This window comes from Thermobia domestica, chromosome 1 (assembly GCF_964235325.1).
Source record: "Thermobia domestica chromosome 1, izTheDome1.hap1.1, whole genome shotgun sequence".
Classification (NCBI taxonomy): Eukaryota; Metazoa; Arthropoda; class Insecta; order Zygentoma; family Lepismatidae; genus Thermobia; species Thermobia domestica.
The window spans coordinates 233,037,453-233,052,291 of NC_137454.1; the positions used below are offsets into that span (position 1 = coordinate 233,037,453).

The following is a 14,839-nucleotide window of genomic DNA, read 5'->3' on the forward strand; positions in this document are numbered from 1 at the left end:
TACTAAAAGCAAGTGCTACAAACATAAATTTACATAAACTTAGTAAGGTTTTTAAAACAGGTTGTGCAAAGTCCTACTATAAACAATATAAAAAAAGGTACAAGGAACTAATTAGAACGACTAAAAGGAATTACTACCAACTTAAACTTGCTTATGCATCGAATAAAACTAAAACCATGTGGACCCTTTTCGCTGACGATACCACTCTGCTAGTGAGTGGAAAAAATGAAAAATTATTGGAACAGAATGCTAGGCAAACATTAAATGAAGTATCTCTTTGGATGAAGAAAAATAATCTTTTTGTTAATGTTGAAAAATCCATTGCTATAAATTTTCATAACAAGTGCAGTACCCTAACCTATATCTGAACCAAAATATTAATAAATTAAATAGAATATGCACTAAGGATTATTAGAAAGAAGGTAAATTTAAAATTAGCTAAAACCTTGTACCATTCGTGTTTTAACTCTATCTTGCAATATGGTATCATGTTCTGGGGAAATTCAAGTCAGAGATTTAATGTTTTCAAAATTCAGAAGAAAGCCATAAGAATACTTTGTGATAAGAAGCCGAATTTTTTCTTGTAGACATTTGTTGAAGGAGGTCAATATACTACCTCTGGATAGTTTATATTTGTATCGTCTCTTTTTGTATTTGAAAGAACACTCATCGGCATTCGTAACAAATAAGGATGTACATAATCATAATACGCGAAATAAGAATGATTTTCATTTGTGTAATCACCGGTCAGCAATGTATCAAAAAAGTGTAAGTTATGGTGGTGTTAAGTTGTACAACATGTTGCCTATTGATATAAAGTATGAAGCAAATATGAAAAGGTTCAGACAAAAGTTAAAATTATTTCTATTAGAAAATTCTTGTTATACGATTGAGGAGTACGTAAATATCATGACAAGGTAATATTACTTTATTTTACTCATGTAAATTTTTTGTACATATGACGCATGTTACACTTACTTGAGGACATTCCTCGTACTTGTAAGTTCATACAAAAGAAATAAATACAATACAATACAATACTGTAAGGGCTGGAAAATCAAAATTTTGGAAAACAACTATTCTCCAGGATGTCTTTTGATGTATGAAAATTATCAAAATCTGAAACATTAATTTTTCATAATTGGTTGCTTGAAGTAGAATGACTAAATTTTAAGTGTTCAGGATGTATTTTGACGAAAGACGCTTATTGGACCAAAGACATCAGGTCCAGAATTGCCATAGTAAAAGAAACATTCAATAGGAAAAGATCACTCTTAACAAGCAGGGTTAATATTGGACTAAGGAACAAGTTGGTCAAGTGCTATTTATGTAGCATTGGATTGTATGGTTCAGAGACTTCGACATTATGGAAATTAGAGAAGAAATATTTAGAGTGCTGCTTTGAAATGTGGTGTTGAAGGAAGATGGAGAAGATAAAATGGACAGAGAGTGCAACAAATTTGGATGTTTTAACGGATAGCGGAGAAGAGGACGCTTTTAGAAAGCATCCTTCGTTAGAAAACCAATTGGATTGGACACACCTTGCAAAGAAATTATCTTCTTCATACCGCGATACAAGGAAAGATGGAAGGAAATCGAGGAATAGGAAGAACACAACTGATCGATGATTTGAAAAATAGAAGAAAGTATTCAGAGTTAAAAGAGGAAGCTGAAGATCGAGAAACGTGTAAGAAACATTTCCAGGTTCAAATCTAAAATTGTAAAAACAAGTTGAGAATGCTCCAAGAGCATCGCCAGAACGAACTTAAAAATAATTTTTCTTATTAACTTCTACAGGCTTTACACCAATTGTTCTACATACTTTATGATTATACTCATTAAACAATTCTTGTAATATATCTGTCCATTTATAATTTCCTTCAGTACTAATTTTTCCCACAAGTTTTTAAAGAGTTTTGTTAAAACGTTCTGCGATATTTTGTTTTACGAAGATGTTCAGAATGCAGGGCTCAATTTTTTTTAATGAAAAATGTCATATCTCCATGATTTACGGTTCAAGAGATATGGCTTCATAAATCTCCCGAAATCGGAATATTTTTGGACAATATCACGGGAACGATAAGCGTGACGCGAAAAATTCAATCGCTTCTTTAGATAATTTTTGATGCTCTATCGTGTGGAGTGTTCAAAATTGAAAAATATGCAAATAACAGACACACACAAACACAGCCATAGCGAATTCAATAACTAACTTTTTAAGTTCGTTGAAAAATCAAGAGTACCTCCCGAAAGGCAAAATACTTAACAATATGCGCTTACTACACTTTTTATTATGATACTAACAAGATATTACACATTGTATCGTTAATCAATTATATCTCAAAACTATAATTAACTCCAAACTTTAATTATTGTTTGACTGTAAGATGTTCAAAAGATGAGATACGTATCAATCTTTAGATCACATTGAGTTAAACAAAACAGCATCACTGAGAGTAAAATTTTATGTATAGGTTTCGAGGAAATCAAGAAAAACGGAAAGACTGATATTAATGCGTTAAAATATCAAATAATACTTTTGATAAAGTGGATACTTTCAAATATCTAAGATCAATATTAACAGACGAAAACCATATTTGTGAAGAAATTAAATGTCGACTAAAAACGGGGAATCCGTGTTATTATTCAATTCAAAATATCTTGTCGTCGCGAATTCTGTAGAGGAATTTAAAGCTTAAAATATATAAAACGATAAACACGTCTGTGGCTCTGTATAGTTGCAAAACATGGTCATTTACTCGGAAGGAAGAACATATACTGAAAGTATTTGGCAACAAGATCGTAAGACGAATATTCGAAACCAAGAGAACCGGAAATGGGGAATGGCGAAAACTTCATAAGGAGGAACTACATAATTTATACAGTTTACCAAACATTGTTAGGGTCACCAAGTCTAGGAGGCTTAGGTGGGGAAGTCATGTAGTGAGAATGGAATTAAGTAGGAACGCCTTCAAAGTCTTAACTGGAAGGCCAACCGGAAAACGACCATGAGGAAGACTTAGGCACAGATGGGAGGAAAATATTAAGATGGATCTCGCAGAAACAGGAACACAAAATAGAAACTGAATCCAGTTGGCTAACGACAGAAGTCAGTATAGAGCTTTAGTGAACGCGGCATTGAACCCCCGGGTTCCATAGGTCATAGAGTTATTTTTTAGTTACAAAATTCGAGTGATATTTCACTAACTCAGAATACAGACTTGAACATTGGTCTCTGCGTCGAACAATATGTTATGGTAAGGAAGAGTGGTACTCAGGAAAATCTTATAATCCTCTTCAAAAAAAAAAAAAGAAAGAAAAAAGAAAGAAAAAGAAAAAGAAAAAAGAAAAAAGAAAAAAAGAAAAGAAAAAGCTCTTTCTAAAGTTACAGTACGGAGTAAATAAGCATTTTCTATCTATTGCAAATCTAATTATTATTAGATTACCGTGAAGTGATAATTCGATCTACTGAATATAAGCATGCTTTTTCATTAGTTGAGAAATTAACATATTACGAATACATATTTATTTAACTTTCCAGTTGATTTGTTATTTTTCGCAAATTAACCAGACTTCTTTTTAAATCCCGTTGAAGATATTTTTTTTTCTTTTTGTAACACAGATCATTGCATTTCTCATTATGATATCTTTGCTTTCAGATTTCATCAGAAAACCCAATAGGGAAGCACTAGAGTGCACACAAGATAAGCGGATACGGTAAAAAAAAGTACCTATAAAAGATTGTAGCACATTCATGCAACAAAACCAATTTATACGTTTCTCGTTTTCGAAAACTTTTATCCTATTCCGTTTTTCTTCCGGTTATGTTCTCTTTGGCGCACCCGTAACACTAATTCGAAAAGCCTGCTACAGTTCTCAGTGATAGACGAAGAACAGAAATCACAATTAAGTCTCTCTCTTTCCCTGTTCTTCCCTTTATATATTTCTCTCTTTCAAAATCTTTCTGCAACGAGAGGCCCGTGTGCTTTTGATTAGTAATTCTCATTGTGTATGCTATCGTTGAGGCATATATTAAATTTCGTCTTATCAAAACTTGCCCCACCGCTATATATAATCTGGTTTTGTTATACAGACTCGACATGTTTTTGAAGCAAGCATTCATTGGATTAGCACAAGGTCTTTTATACTTCCAAGTGTGGAAGAGACTGCGGAACAAATATGATATATAATGAATTATACTAGGGTTTTATTAAGTATTAAATCTTTTATATCGTTGCTCTTGGTAATTCATTTGGCAAACTTTATACGAAGGAGAACTTTTATCTTTGAACTGAAGTATTCTTTATTAATTCTGTCTGTACGAAATTTCCGTGTGTACAAATGGATGGATATACAAGTACTTATACATCCTGCTTTTCAGGAATTTCTGATATCTTCAGAAAATTTTACAAAACATGAATTATATACGAGTATAAACCTGTAGTAATCTGTACCTCTGTGTATATACAATATGCTGGATATATGATACAAGGGTATGTCTAGTTGGTTTACGGAGGCGCGGTGGCTCAGTGGTAGAATGTTCGCCTCTGGTGTGCGGGTTCCTGGCTACTGAATCCCGAACTTGAGACAAATGGGATTAGTGGTGGACAAACATCGTGTACATGTGTTTCCTCGCAGTTGTTTCGTTTCCTCTTTCTTCATTCCACCATTTTATTCATTCTTATCACTGTAAGCCTATACGGAAATAACCGTGAGACGTATAACTTGAAGATTTCACTTTTTCTAGTTGTTTTACTCCCTGAACCAAGTTAAATACCGTGGTGTTGTAGCTAGTTTTTTTTCTTTTTGCATCGTGAATATACAGTTTACATTGCATTACAACTTTGAGGGTCAGTTGTATTGATTAATTCAAAACAACTCCATTTATTTTACTTGTATATATTCTTTTACAACTTTGAGGGTTGGGGACAGCATACATATTACGTACTGTCACCACAAAGTAACTGGGCACATAACGCAACTTTAGAAGACATTAACGATATCAGTATCACATCTATTCACTATTCACTATGTGACATTATAGAGATGGCAGACATTCTTCATAAATTGCTGAAGTACTGGATACCAATTTATGACTCCTGGAGATAGACAATATATTAGGTCGGGATTTTCTTCTATCTCTGACTCTGCATACTATTCAGTCGAGTTTAATCGCTTTTCACACTCGTTCAGAGAGAGAGAGAGAGAGAGAGAAACGTAAATTTCTATGACAAATTCACGGCTCACTAATTTGGTCTTAAATGAGTCGTCCAACACTGCTCCAAGAATTGATTGCACATCTTATATGTTGCGCAACATATAGAGCAAATCATAGCTCGCATTATAGCAGCTGTATAAACGCATTCGGTTGGAGGAGATGTTCCCATCTCAGTGGCTTAAGGCTATCGTGTTTTCAATCTTGAAGTCAGAGCAGTGCCTGTAAGCTTATTGAGCGCATGATAACCAACCGTCTAGTTTGGTTTTCAGAACCAAACTCTCTATTGGAAAAGTTTCAGTGTACCTTTCACTCTTTCCAATCCACTGCAGATAATCTTGCTAACTTTGAAACCCATCGTTAGCACCTTGTTGCTATATTTTTTGATTTGGAAAAGATTTATGACACAACTTAGGGTTACGGAATTTTGAAACAACTATATACTGGGGTCTTTCTTGACATTAAAAACTTCTGGATGTATGTTATATCAAGGTGTGTATGGACGCTAGTCTGTCCAAGAGATTTTCCCCAAAAAATACGGTTCTCCCCAAGGCTGTATTCTCAGTGTTACTGCGTGTTACCCCGACAACAGTGTTCTATATCAGATCCAAGCGCTATGTGTGGTCGGTCCTATGTTAATCATCTAGTTATTTATTGACGTTACAGATTCCTGCGCAGTATTACTCAGCAGTTTCAACTTATCTAAATCGTCTTGTTTGCTTGTCGAATAAGATATGGCTTCGGCTTTCTTTCCAAAAGCCTTAGTTTGTTCACTCCTGCTGTCAAAGAACTTGCCATGTTAGTCCGGACTAATATTTCGGTGGCACTATTTTGTTGATAGTTTCAATTTCAGGGTTTGATTTTTGATCGTCGCTTGAGGTGGACACAGGGCCAGTCTATGGCATGATGGCGTGATTTTGTTGCGTGAGGGCCAGGTTTACGACCGGGATGCAGTACGTCGTCCATTCGAGTATAAAAAATCTCATTGTTGATTAATTTCAGTGTCTATCGTTAATCAATTATAAAATTCCACAGCAATGCTACGGAGTTGATATTTCGGCTACTACTCAGTCACCGGGTCTGACTGAGTCATCAGGTCTGTCTGAGTCATGATTACCTGTTCAGACAGACTCTGAGAAGCAAGACCAAGATATCTGTTTACGACGTTTTTATGCTTCTCCCGACGTGTTTATGCTTATCAACCATTGCCGAGGTTGATTCTACCAACGGTCGACATTCGATTGTCATCAAACACCAAGCAACACAAAATTTCCCAAGAACTCCAGTAAGTGTTCCGAGCGTTACTAGAATAGTACTTCAATTTAAATGTGTTTTATACGGACGGATGAAAAAGTTAGAATTATGTTGGCTGTGCCTTCGCCATAGACGAGGACAGCTCAGAATTCAGTCTGTATCGTCTACGACCAGTAATTATTGCTTAACCAACATCAGTTAATCTTGCCCTCGACCATGCTCTTCAGCTTTTGCTGTATCGTGTAGGCTACTTACCTGCACTGACTCACAAAGAGTTATTGTAAGCTTTCAGAATGTCTTGGTAACATCCCGTGGTACAAGTTATTCTTGTAAGCTGCCATCAGCTATAACAACAAGACTGTTATTGTTGTCTTCCGATGTGAGGAAACGAGCATGCCGATACAGTAGTCAAGAACGCCGCATTCTCAGTTATTGCACTGGAACATACTCTTGGGTTTTGTGATGTTAGTAGCTATTTTCTCCAAAAGATGAGCTCTCACTGGCAAGTAAAATTGAACCAGGTCAACGAAAAGAAACTACATTCAGTGAAACATCTTTTAGGCAATGGGAAGATAGCATCGTATACTTGTCGCCGAGATAAAATGACCCTTACACGTTTGTGTATTAGACATTTCATCACAGGCATTTCTATTTAGTGCATGGCACTACACCATCCGTACTGTGAAGACTGTATAGCCTACTGAGTATTCGGCATATTCTTGTAGAATACCCAAAATACTCAGACCCTAAAGAACGTTTAGAATTGTTCGAAAATCTTATGTTTTGGAAGATCATGTTGACATTAGCAACCACATTCTTATTTTTATTCTTGAAATTGGGATAGCTAACGCATTATGAAGTTTTCTTATTATATTTTCCGTGTCATGTGTTATTAATATTAGTATTTTAAAAATATTATTTGGTATATGTATATCATAGTTTGCTTTTCTAATCCTTTTAAGAAATCTCTTTTAACTTCTATAGTTTCCTTTTCCTGTTTTAACGTCTTACATTCTAATACTTTGATTTAAATTACATAATTATTTTTTAAAAAGTTTTAGTTCGAATTTTAAATGTGTAGTTTGGGTTAGCCATTAGCTTGATCATGACGGGGATAAATAGCTCACTGCTGACGACAACTATAAATCCTAATCATTCTTTCATTCCGTACACTGCAGTCTTACAGTCGTAGCGAATTTTCGTGTATTTAATTTTCTCAATGTTTACTTCTAAACTCATATCCCTGTATGCGTTTAATAAAATCTATATATTTCTTTCTACTGTCCTCATACCATCCCCTATCAAACTGACATCAACATAAGTCATAATCTGATATCTGCCATTCAGCTCTAGGCCCTAGTTGCTATCTTATTTTAATATATCAACTATATTATAGTTCACCAACTTACCAATATTCCTGATTACTCTCTCCTGTGGGTCCGTCGGGCCATTCAGCATAACAAACTGTACTATTAGTTTCGTTTTCATCAGTAGTGAAAAATATAAGGTTGGGAAGAGCAATCGCTGTTCCCACAACCCATATGACATGGATGATTAACAGAGTCGTCCTTTTTCCAATACGTGGCCTCAACGGGTTTATAATAGCCATATACCTGTAAATAAACAGAGAAATAAATAAATAAATATCGCTTATTCTTTACCTGCATAAGGTATTATATACATATGCATTACCAAGTCTTTTTCTTTCTTTTTTTTTAAAATAAACTATCAAAGTGGCTCCCCATGTAACATTGAGTTTATGAGCACGAAATCTCATATTTTAGTATGCCTTAATCAGTTATTCAAATTTCTACTTACAAGTTTTCGATTTGCGAATACACATAAGAAAAAGCAAGGCATATAACACAAAGAGTTATACGATTTGAGTACTTTTGTAAGAAATATGACAAATATGGCTTTTCCAACGTGATTGAGAAAAATTATGTTTAATCCTTATATCACTTCTAAAAATAACTTACTATTCAAGACAATAAAAAAAAAGCAAAACATATCATGAACTCACTTTTGTAGAATATATATAAAATTCTTCTCACTAATTAATTGCGGTACTTTTTTTAATTGAGGATTTCTGGGAAAGAAATGCCTATAGGTTGAAAGTTTGTTTGGAGAGTAGTAGTTCGAAGATTTTTTTTTGTTTCGGTTGCTGAAACCACTTTTATTTTCAGAATAAAACTATTACGTATCTAATTATGACTCATTTAGTAAACTATTGTGACAGTTGCCTCATGTATTTTTTTTAAAAAAAATATGTTTTTAATATTAACAATGGGCTCTTTTACATTCAGGATTTGGACTCTACATTTTATATTAAAGGAAATAAAAACATATGCACATAAACACAACATTTATTAATCTAGAAGTATAATATATTAACATATTCCACAATAACTTCATATTTCTTGTTTCCAGTTACAGATAATTTGCTTCTGATAGAGAATATAGAAACGAACTGAGTACGACCTTCACAGTACAATCTTGGCTAAATATTTGAAAGTGTTACAGATGCTTGAAGTCTTCGTTCTAGATCTTATGAAACCAAATCTTCTACTCTGTAAGTTAAAACCACGATAGCTTACCGGAAAGAGCGAAGTTACCTTCTTGAGCATTCTACGTTTAAGTTAGCGAGTATATATTTTGGGTAAATATTGAAGAATCCATCAATTTACAAAGTTTTCAGCATAAAGTTCCTATAGTATAAGGCACTTTTTTCCTCTCTCAGTGCTTCACAATGTACAGAACATTGAAAATTTAGTATCGTAAGTGCAAACAAGGACAAGTAAGTTACAACTATGATATCTTACTGAAAAGAGCCAAGTTACCGTCGATATTCTCAAGCACTTTTTCCCCCTCTCAGAGCCTCACAATATACAGAACATTAAGTGCCTTATGCAGAGTCGTTTTCAAATGTGATTAGTGCAATACTAAAGAATTCGACTAACATATGTTTTCTGCAGTAGTCCGTCCTTTAGTATCTTGCTAATCATACATCAAAACGACTGTGCATAAGGCCCTAAGGGTCTTATGCAGAGTATTTCTGATGCGTGATTAGTGCCATACTAAAGAGTTCGACTAACATATGTTGTCTTGTCTGCAGTAGTCAGTCCTTTAGTATGACGCTAATCATTCGTCAAAACGACTCTGAATAAGGCCCTAAAAATCTAGTACCATAAGTAGAGGAGCAGGTTAGCACATGAAACTTTCTCATTCCAATTTCCTAAATTAAATCATGCAGTACTGTAGCTATAACCGAAAAAATATCAGATTTTTAAACTATGCTACACATAAGTTCGGAATATCTTATAGAATTCCCATGCGTTCATCCGTCTGTCTGCCGTTAGCTGTTAGAGCAAACATGGAAAGAAATAGAGACAAACCTTTTTTCTTAAAAATTCCGTATATAGGATAGGATCCATTTCCAGTTTTAAGCCTCTATTCAAATAGGAAGTTGCGGAAATCAACCATTTCCGGTTTTAACATTGACCACTATAGAGCAAAAGACATAGCGAGAAGCGCTTTCCTGTAATAGATTTAGCGTCCCACGGGTACATTTCATCTGCATTCTTAACTCTCTACTAATACCGACACTGCTTGAAACTCACTACAACTTCCGGTTTCAATATTGATCAACATAGATCAAAAGTGTTACGAGAGTGTGAGAAGCGTTTACTTTCGAGTTCATTTAGCGTTCTGAAAATAATCCTCTATTCAAACTGGAAGTAATAGAAATTAACCACGTCAATTTTTGACTTTAATCGCTGTAGACTGTAATACGTATATAACAGGAAGTGGTTATCTGGAATCAATAAAGCGTTCTAGGAATATATTCAGCTCTAATCTTTCTATTAAAACCGGTTTCAATATTAATTGAAAAAATATTAAACAATACAAATCAAACTACTTTACATGTTGTACAGTTGACACTGCTGCCGGTTTTGAAATGGGTTTAGAATGAATCTCCATCCTTACCCCCAGGGATGCAGACACTTTATATATATATAAAGTTGTTATAGTTGTTTCCCAATACTCGAATCCCTCCGTGAACGATTCTATTAAAACTTCAAGTTTAAAAATTACTCTCAGTATATGGAACCGTGTGACTTTTAAGCTACTGTGTATATATAGCTGGACGAAAGTACGGCTATGCAGATACAAATTTTTCGTTATGTAGGACAATGTGTAAAACATTATGGGAAAACAGTACGTGTAAAGATTCACAAGATTTCTTTTACTCGTACTGTTCACCTCTTCACTGTGTTCATCGCTAAAAGGCTCAAACGATGAAACACAGAGAGGCATCCAGATATCAACGTTTCGTTATGTAAACCAACTTGTAACGCCATTTAATATGTAAATCTCTTGACATCTCAGAATTCAGTTTCACATGTTTTCTTATTCAATCATATTGTTACTTAAATAATATTTTCCTCACTTAGATTAGAACGAACAGACAGAGCAACATACGGAAACCCAGGTGTCAGTTTTTCTTCATTCAAAGCAACGTCTAACGATGTGTTGTCATATAAGCTCACATCTGATTTCACAATATTTTCATTCACTCAAAATTGCCGTTCGAGAAATACAAAACTGAGTTCTAATTTCACTTTCGTTACAAGCACACATACAAAACACGGGTTTCATTAGTTTTGTTTTCTCTTTACTGCTTTTAATGCTTATTTGCAATTTTCTCCAATTTATAGATTGTTCTAATTAAAGCCAAGTGCTGAGATTCTTCTGTTTAAATTTGTGATAAGTGAGGCAGCAGCATTTTCCGCTAATATTGTTGAGAAGCAGAGTCATTTGTGAACAAATTTATGCAGTAAGCAACGGGAGATAAAATTTTGCATTCAACAGGTTTCGTTATTCAACAAGAAGAGTGGTAGGGGAAGAAGGGAAAACAAGAAAGGGGAGAACGAGAAATGTCTTCCTACGCTTGTAATATTTTCTGTACTTCTGAGAAATTAGAAAAAAGAAAACTGTTAGTTAAGGAATTGCTCAACTTGTTGATTAAACATAAAAATATTTTTCTTTAGACTTCTTCAGATGTTTAATATGAATAAACATTAAATATTTCTACACTTTTCATCCCTGTGACATTGTGACTAACGATTCGCCAACTAATTACAGGATAACATTTAAAAAGTCCAACCACTTCCGGAACTGAGCAGTGCTGGAGTTTCGAAAGTGCCGAAGTTGGGTTGCTTATATACGCTGTACATATTTAATAGAAAATGAATACTTGTACAGCCCATTAAAGGAGGAAAATTAAAACACTAAATGAAAAGTAAATGAAATTGTAATATCCTCACCAACTAATAAATCAGTTCGACAGAAAAACTTGTTTAATTAATAGAACTATGCATTGGCAAATCTATATTATAAAGTTGAAAGTGACTATGTTTCTGACTCTTAATTTCTTGAACTACTCGACAAATCTCGGTCAAATTTTCAATATTCATGAGGATGGGGCCTGGGAGTGGTTCTTATCATTTTACTTTGACGGTAAAACTGAAGGGAAGGGCAGGAGGGGAAAGTATAAAAAATAAATAAAAGTTAACAGCTATTGAACCAAACGACCAACCTCGATCAAATTTTCAACATAGATGAAGTTCGTGCCTAAGATGGCTTTTGTGATTTGATTTTGACGAAGTAACGTAGGGAAGTGGGACGAGGGAGAGACATACAAAAATCAATATAATTAAAAGTGACTATGTTCGTGAGTTAATAGCTGTTGAACCATCTGATCGATCTTAACCAAATTTTCGGCATAGATGAGGTTTGAACCTGGGAAATTTTTCGTTATTTCACTTCAACGGTGGATCTTAGGGAGAGGAAGGGAAATATATGAAGGGGCTCAGTGGTAGAGCGTTCACCTCCGGTGCTTGGGGTCCCTGGTTCGATCCCAGCTCGCGCCGTGTGGACTTTATGGTGGACAAACACCGTGCTCATGGGTTTTCTCGGGGTTCTCCCGTTTGCTCCCACTTTCTTCATTCTACCTCTTCATTAATTTCTCATCATCACTGTCTCCTTTAGCCTAACTGGCATAACCGTGGGACATACAACTGAAATATATGAAAGTTAATAGAACTTAATACATCTTGAAGTACCCGACCGATCTCGATCGAACTTTCAACATAGATAAAGTTCTGACCTGGAATATTTTTGTCATTTCACTTTAACGGTGCAACGTAACGGAACGGGAGGGGGCGATATGATTAAAACCAACCCAGGTACGAACCTCATCTAAGTTGAAAATTTGATTAAGATCGATCGGGTGAGGACGTGGGGTGGTTTTAGTCATATCACTTTGACGGTGGAACTTAGAAGAAGGAAGAAATATATAAAAATAAATAAAACTTAATAACTCTTGAACCACCTCACAGATCTCGATCAATTTTTCAATATAGATGAGGTTCGGAGCTGGAAAGTTTTTTCTGAATTTTCACTTTGACGGTAGAACAGAGGGAGGGGAAGATTTATACATACAAATAAATAAAACTTCTTAACTCTTGAACCACTAACCAGATCTCGATCAAATTTTCAACATAGATGACATTCCGGCCAGGGATAACTTTGACGGTACAACGTAGTGTAGGGGGAGGGGAAGAGATATGTAAAAAAATAAAAATGAAAATGACTGTGTTTGTTATTTCATCACTCTTAAACCACCCGAACGATCTCGATTAAATTTTCAACATAGACGAAGTTTGGGTCTAGAATGGTACTAATCTGTTTACTTTGACGATAGAACTTAGAAAGGGGAGAGGGAGGAGTTAAAAAAGAAATAAAACTGTTGATTTAATAACTTTTGAACCAAACGACCAATCTCGTTCAATTTTTAACATAGATAAAGTTCAAACCTGAGATGTTTTTTTTTCCACATCACTTTGACTGTGTAACTTAAGGGAGGAGGAGGGGGAAGAGACATTTAAAAATGATCAAAAATGGCCGATATTAGTGTCAAATATATAATTTTTGGGGTCGATGAGATAAGCAGTGATATTTCTGATGCCGATTAAATCCAAATTCACCCCCACAACTTGGGGAAAATATATAAAAGTGATCGAAATGACCAATATCAGTGTCGAATTCAAAGTTTTCTAAGCCTTTGATATAAACAATGACACTTCCTATGCCGTGCCCTGTAACATGGGAAGAGAATGGGATATATAAAAATCATCGAAAATGACCTATATCAAAGAGCGCTTTAGTAATAGTATAAAGTGACTTACTAACGAAACATATTACTAGTTATTTTAATTTAACCCAGCGATGCATGTAATTGATGCTAGTAATTGATAAAATGAGAACAAATGGAAGAAATGCCTGTTAACAGGTACAAGCAAGACTCAAGAACTGATCATCGACTTTAAAGCTTCAAAAACGGTGGCGTATCAGCGCGGTATATTTGAAAATACGCTCCGTAATCCCTGCCAGAAAACTGAAAGAAGTGGATTATCAATGGCTGATTTTGAATGTCATCTTGTACATATATTTACTGGTAGAAATAAGTTATTCGGATTTATATGGTGACTAACTAACTAACTAACTCTATGGCCTATGGGACCCGGAGGTTCAACACCGCGTTCACAAAAGCTCTCCACTGACTTCTATCCTTAACTAACTGCATCCAGTTTCTACTTTGTATTCCTATCTCTGCAAGATCCATCTTAATATTGTACTCCCATCTGCGCCTAGGTCTTCCTAATGGTCGTTTTCCGATTGGTCTTACAGTTAAGACTTTGAAAACATTTCTACTTTCTTCCATTCTAGCTACATGAGCCCACCTAAGCCTCCTAGACTTAACGATCCTAACAATGTTGGGTAAACCGTATAAATTATGTAGTTCCTCGTCATGATGTTTCCTCCATTCCCCATTCCCGTTCCTCTTGGGTACGAATATTTGTCTCAAAATTTTGTTCTCAAATACTTTCAGTCTATGTTCTTCCCTCAGTGTAAGCAACAATGTTTCGCATCCATATAGAAAAACAGGCATGATTATCGTTTTATATTTTTTAAGCTTCAAATTCCTCGACAGAATCTGCGACGACAAAAGATTTTGAACCGAATAGTAACACGAATTTCCTGCTTTAATCAACATTTAATTTCTTCGTGGATATAATTATATGGTGACTATAAATAAGAAATATAAAATTTTCTTTTGGGTTTCATGGATGGATTAAAGTAAAAGTGGCGTAAGTCATTTCTGCACGAATAAGGCTAGGAGAGACAGAAACCAGATTTAGATATGTTAATTAAAAACTTGAAGTCAGAGCTTCATTCAACTGCCAACAGATGGCAGTGGAATTTCTAGTGATAACTGAAACAGCTGCTCTGTGTCTGAATTTATTA

General features: G+C 34.9%; 1 protein-coding gene across 4 annotated transcripts in view; it reads right to left on the minus strand.

The window, feature by feature from the left end:
* Nucleotides 1-14,839, minus strand: part of LOC145694654 (tachykinin-like peptides receptor 99D) — a 1,420,129-nt gene that overhangs the window by 317,634 nt on the left and 1,087,656 nt on the right. For all 4 annotated transcript variants that reach the window (XM_081771116.1, XM_081771097.1, XM_081771106.1 and 1 more), the window contains exon 5: nt 7,879-8,082. In XM_081771116.1, coding sequence (XP_081627242.1) covers nt 7,879-8,082 — 204 coding nt within the window. The remainder of the gene's footprint in view (nt 1-7,878; nt 8,083-14,839) is intronic.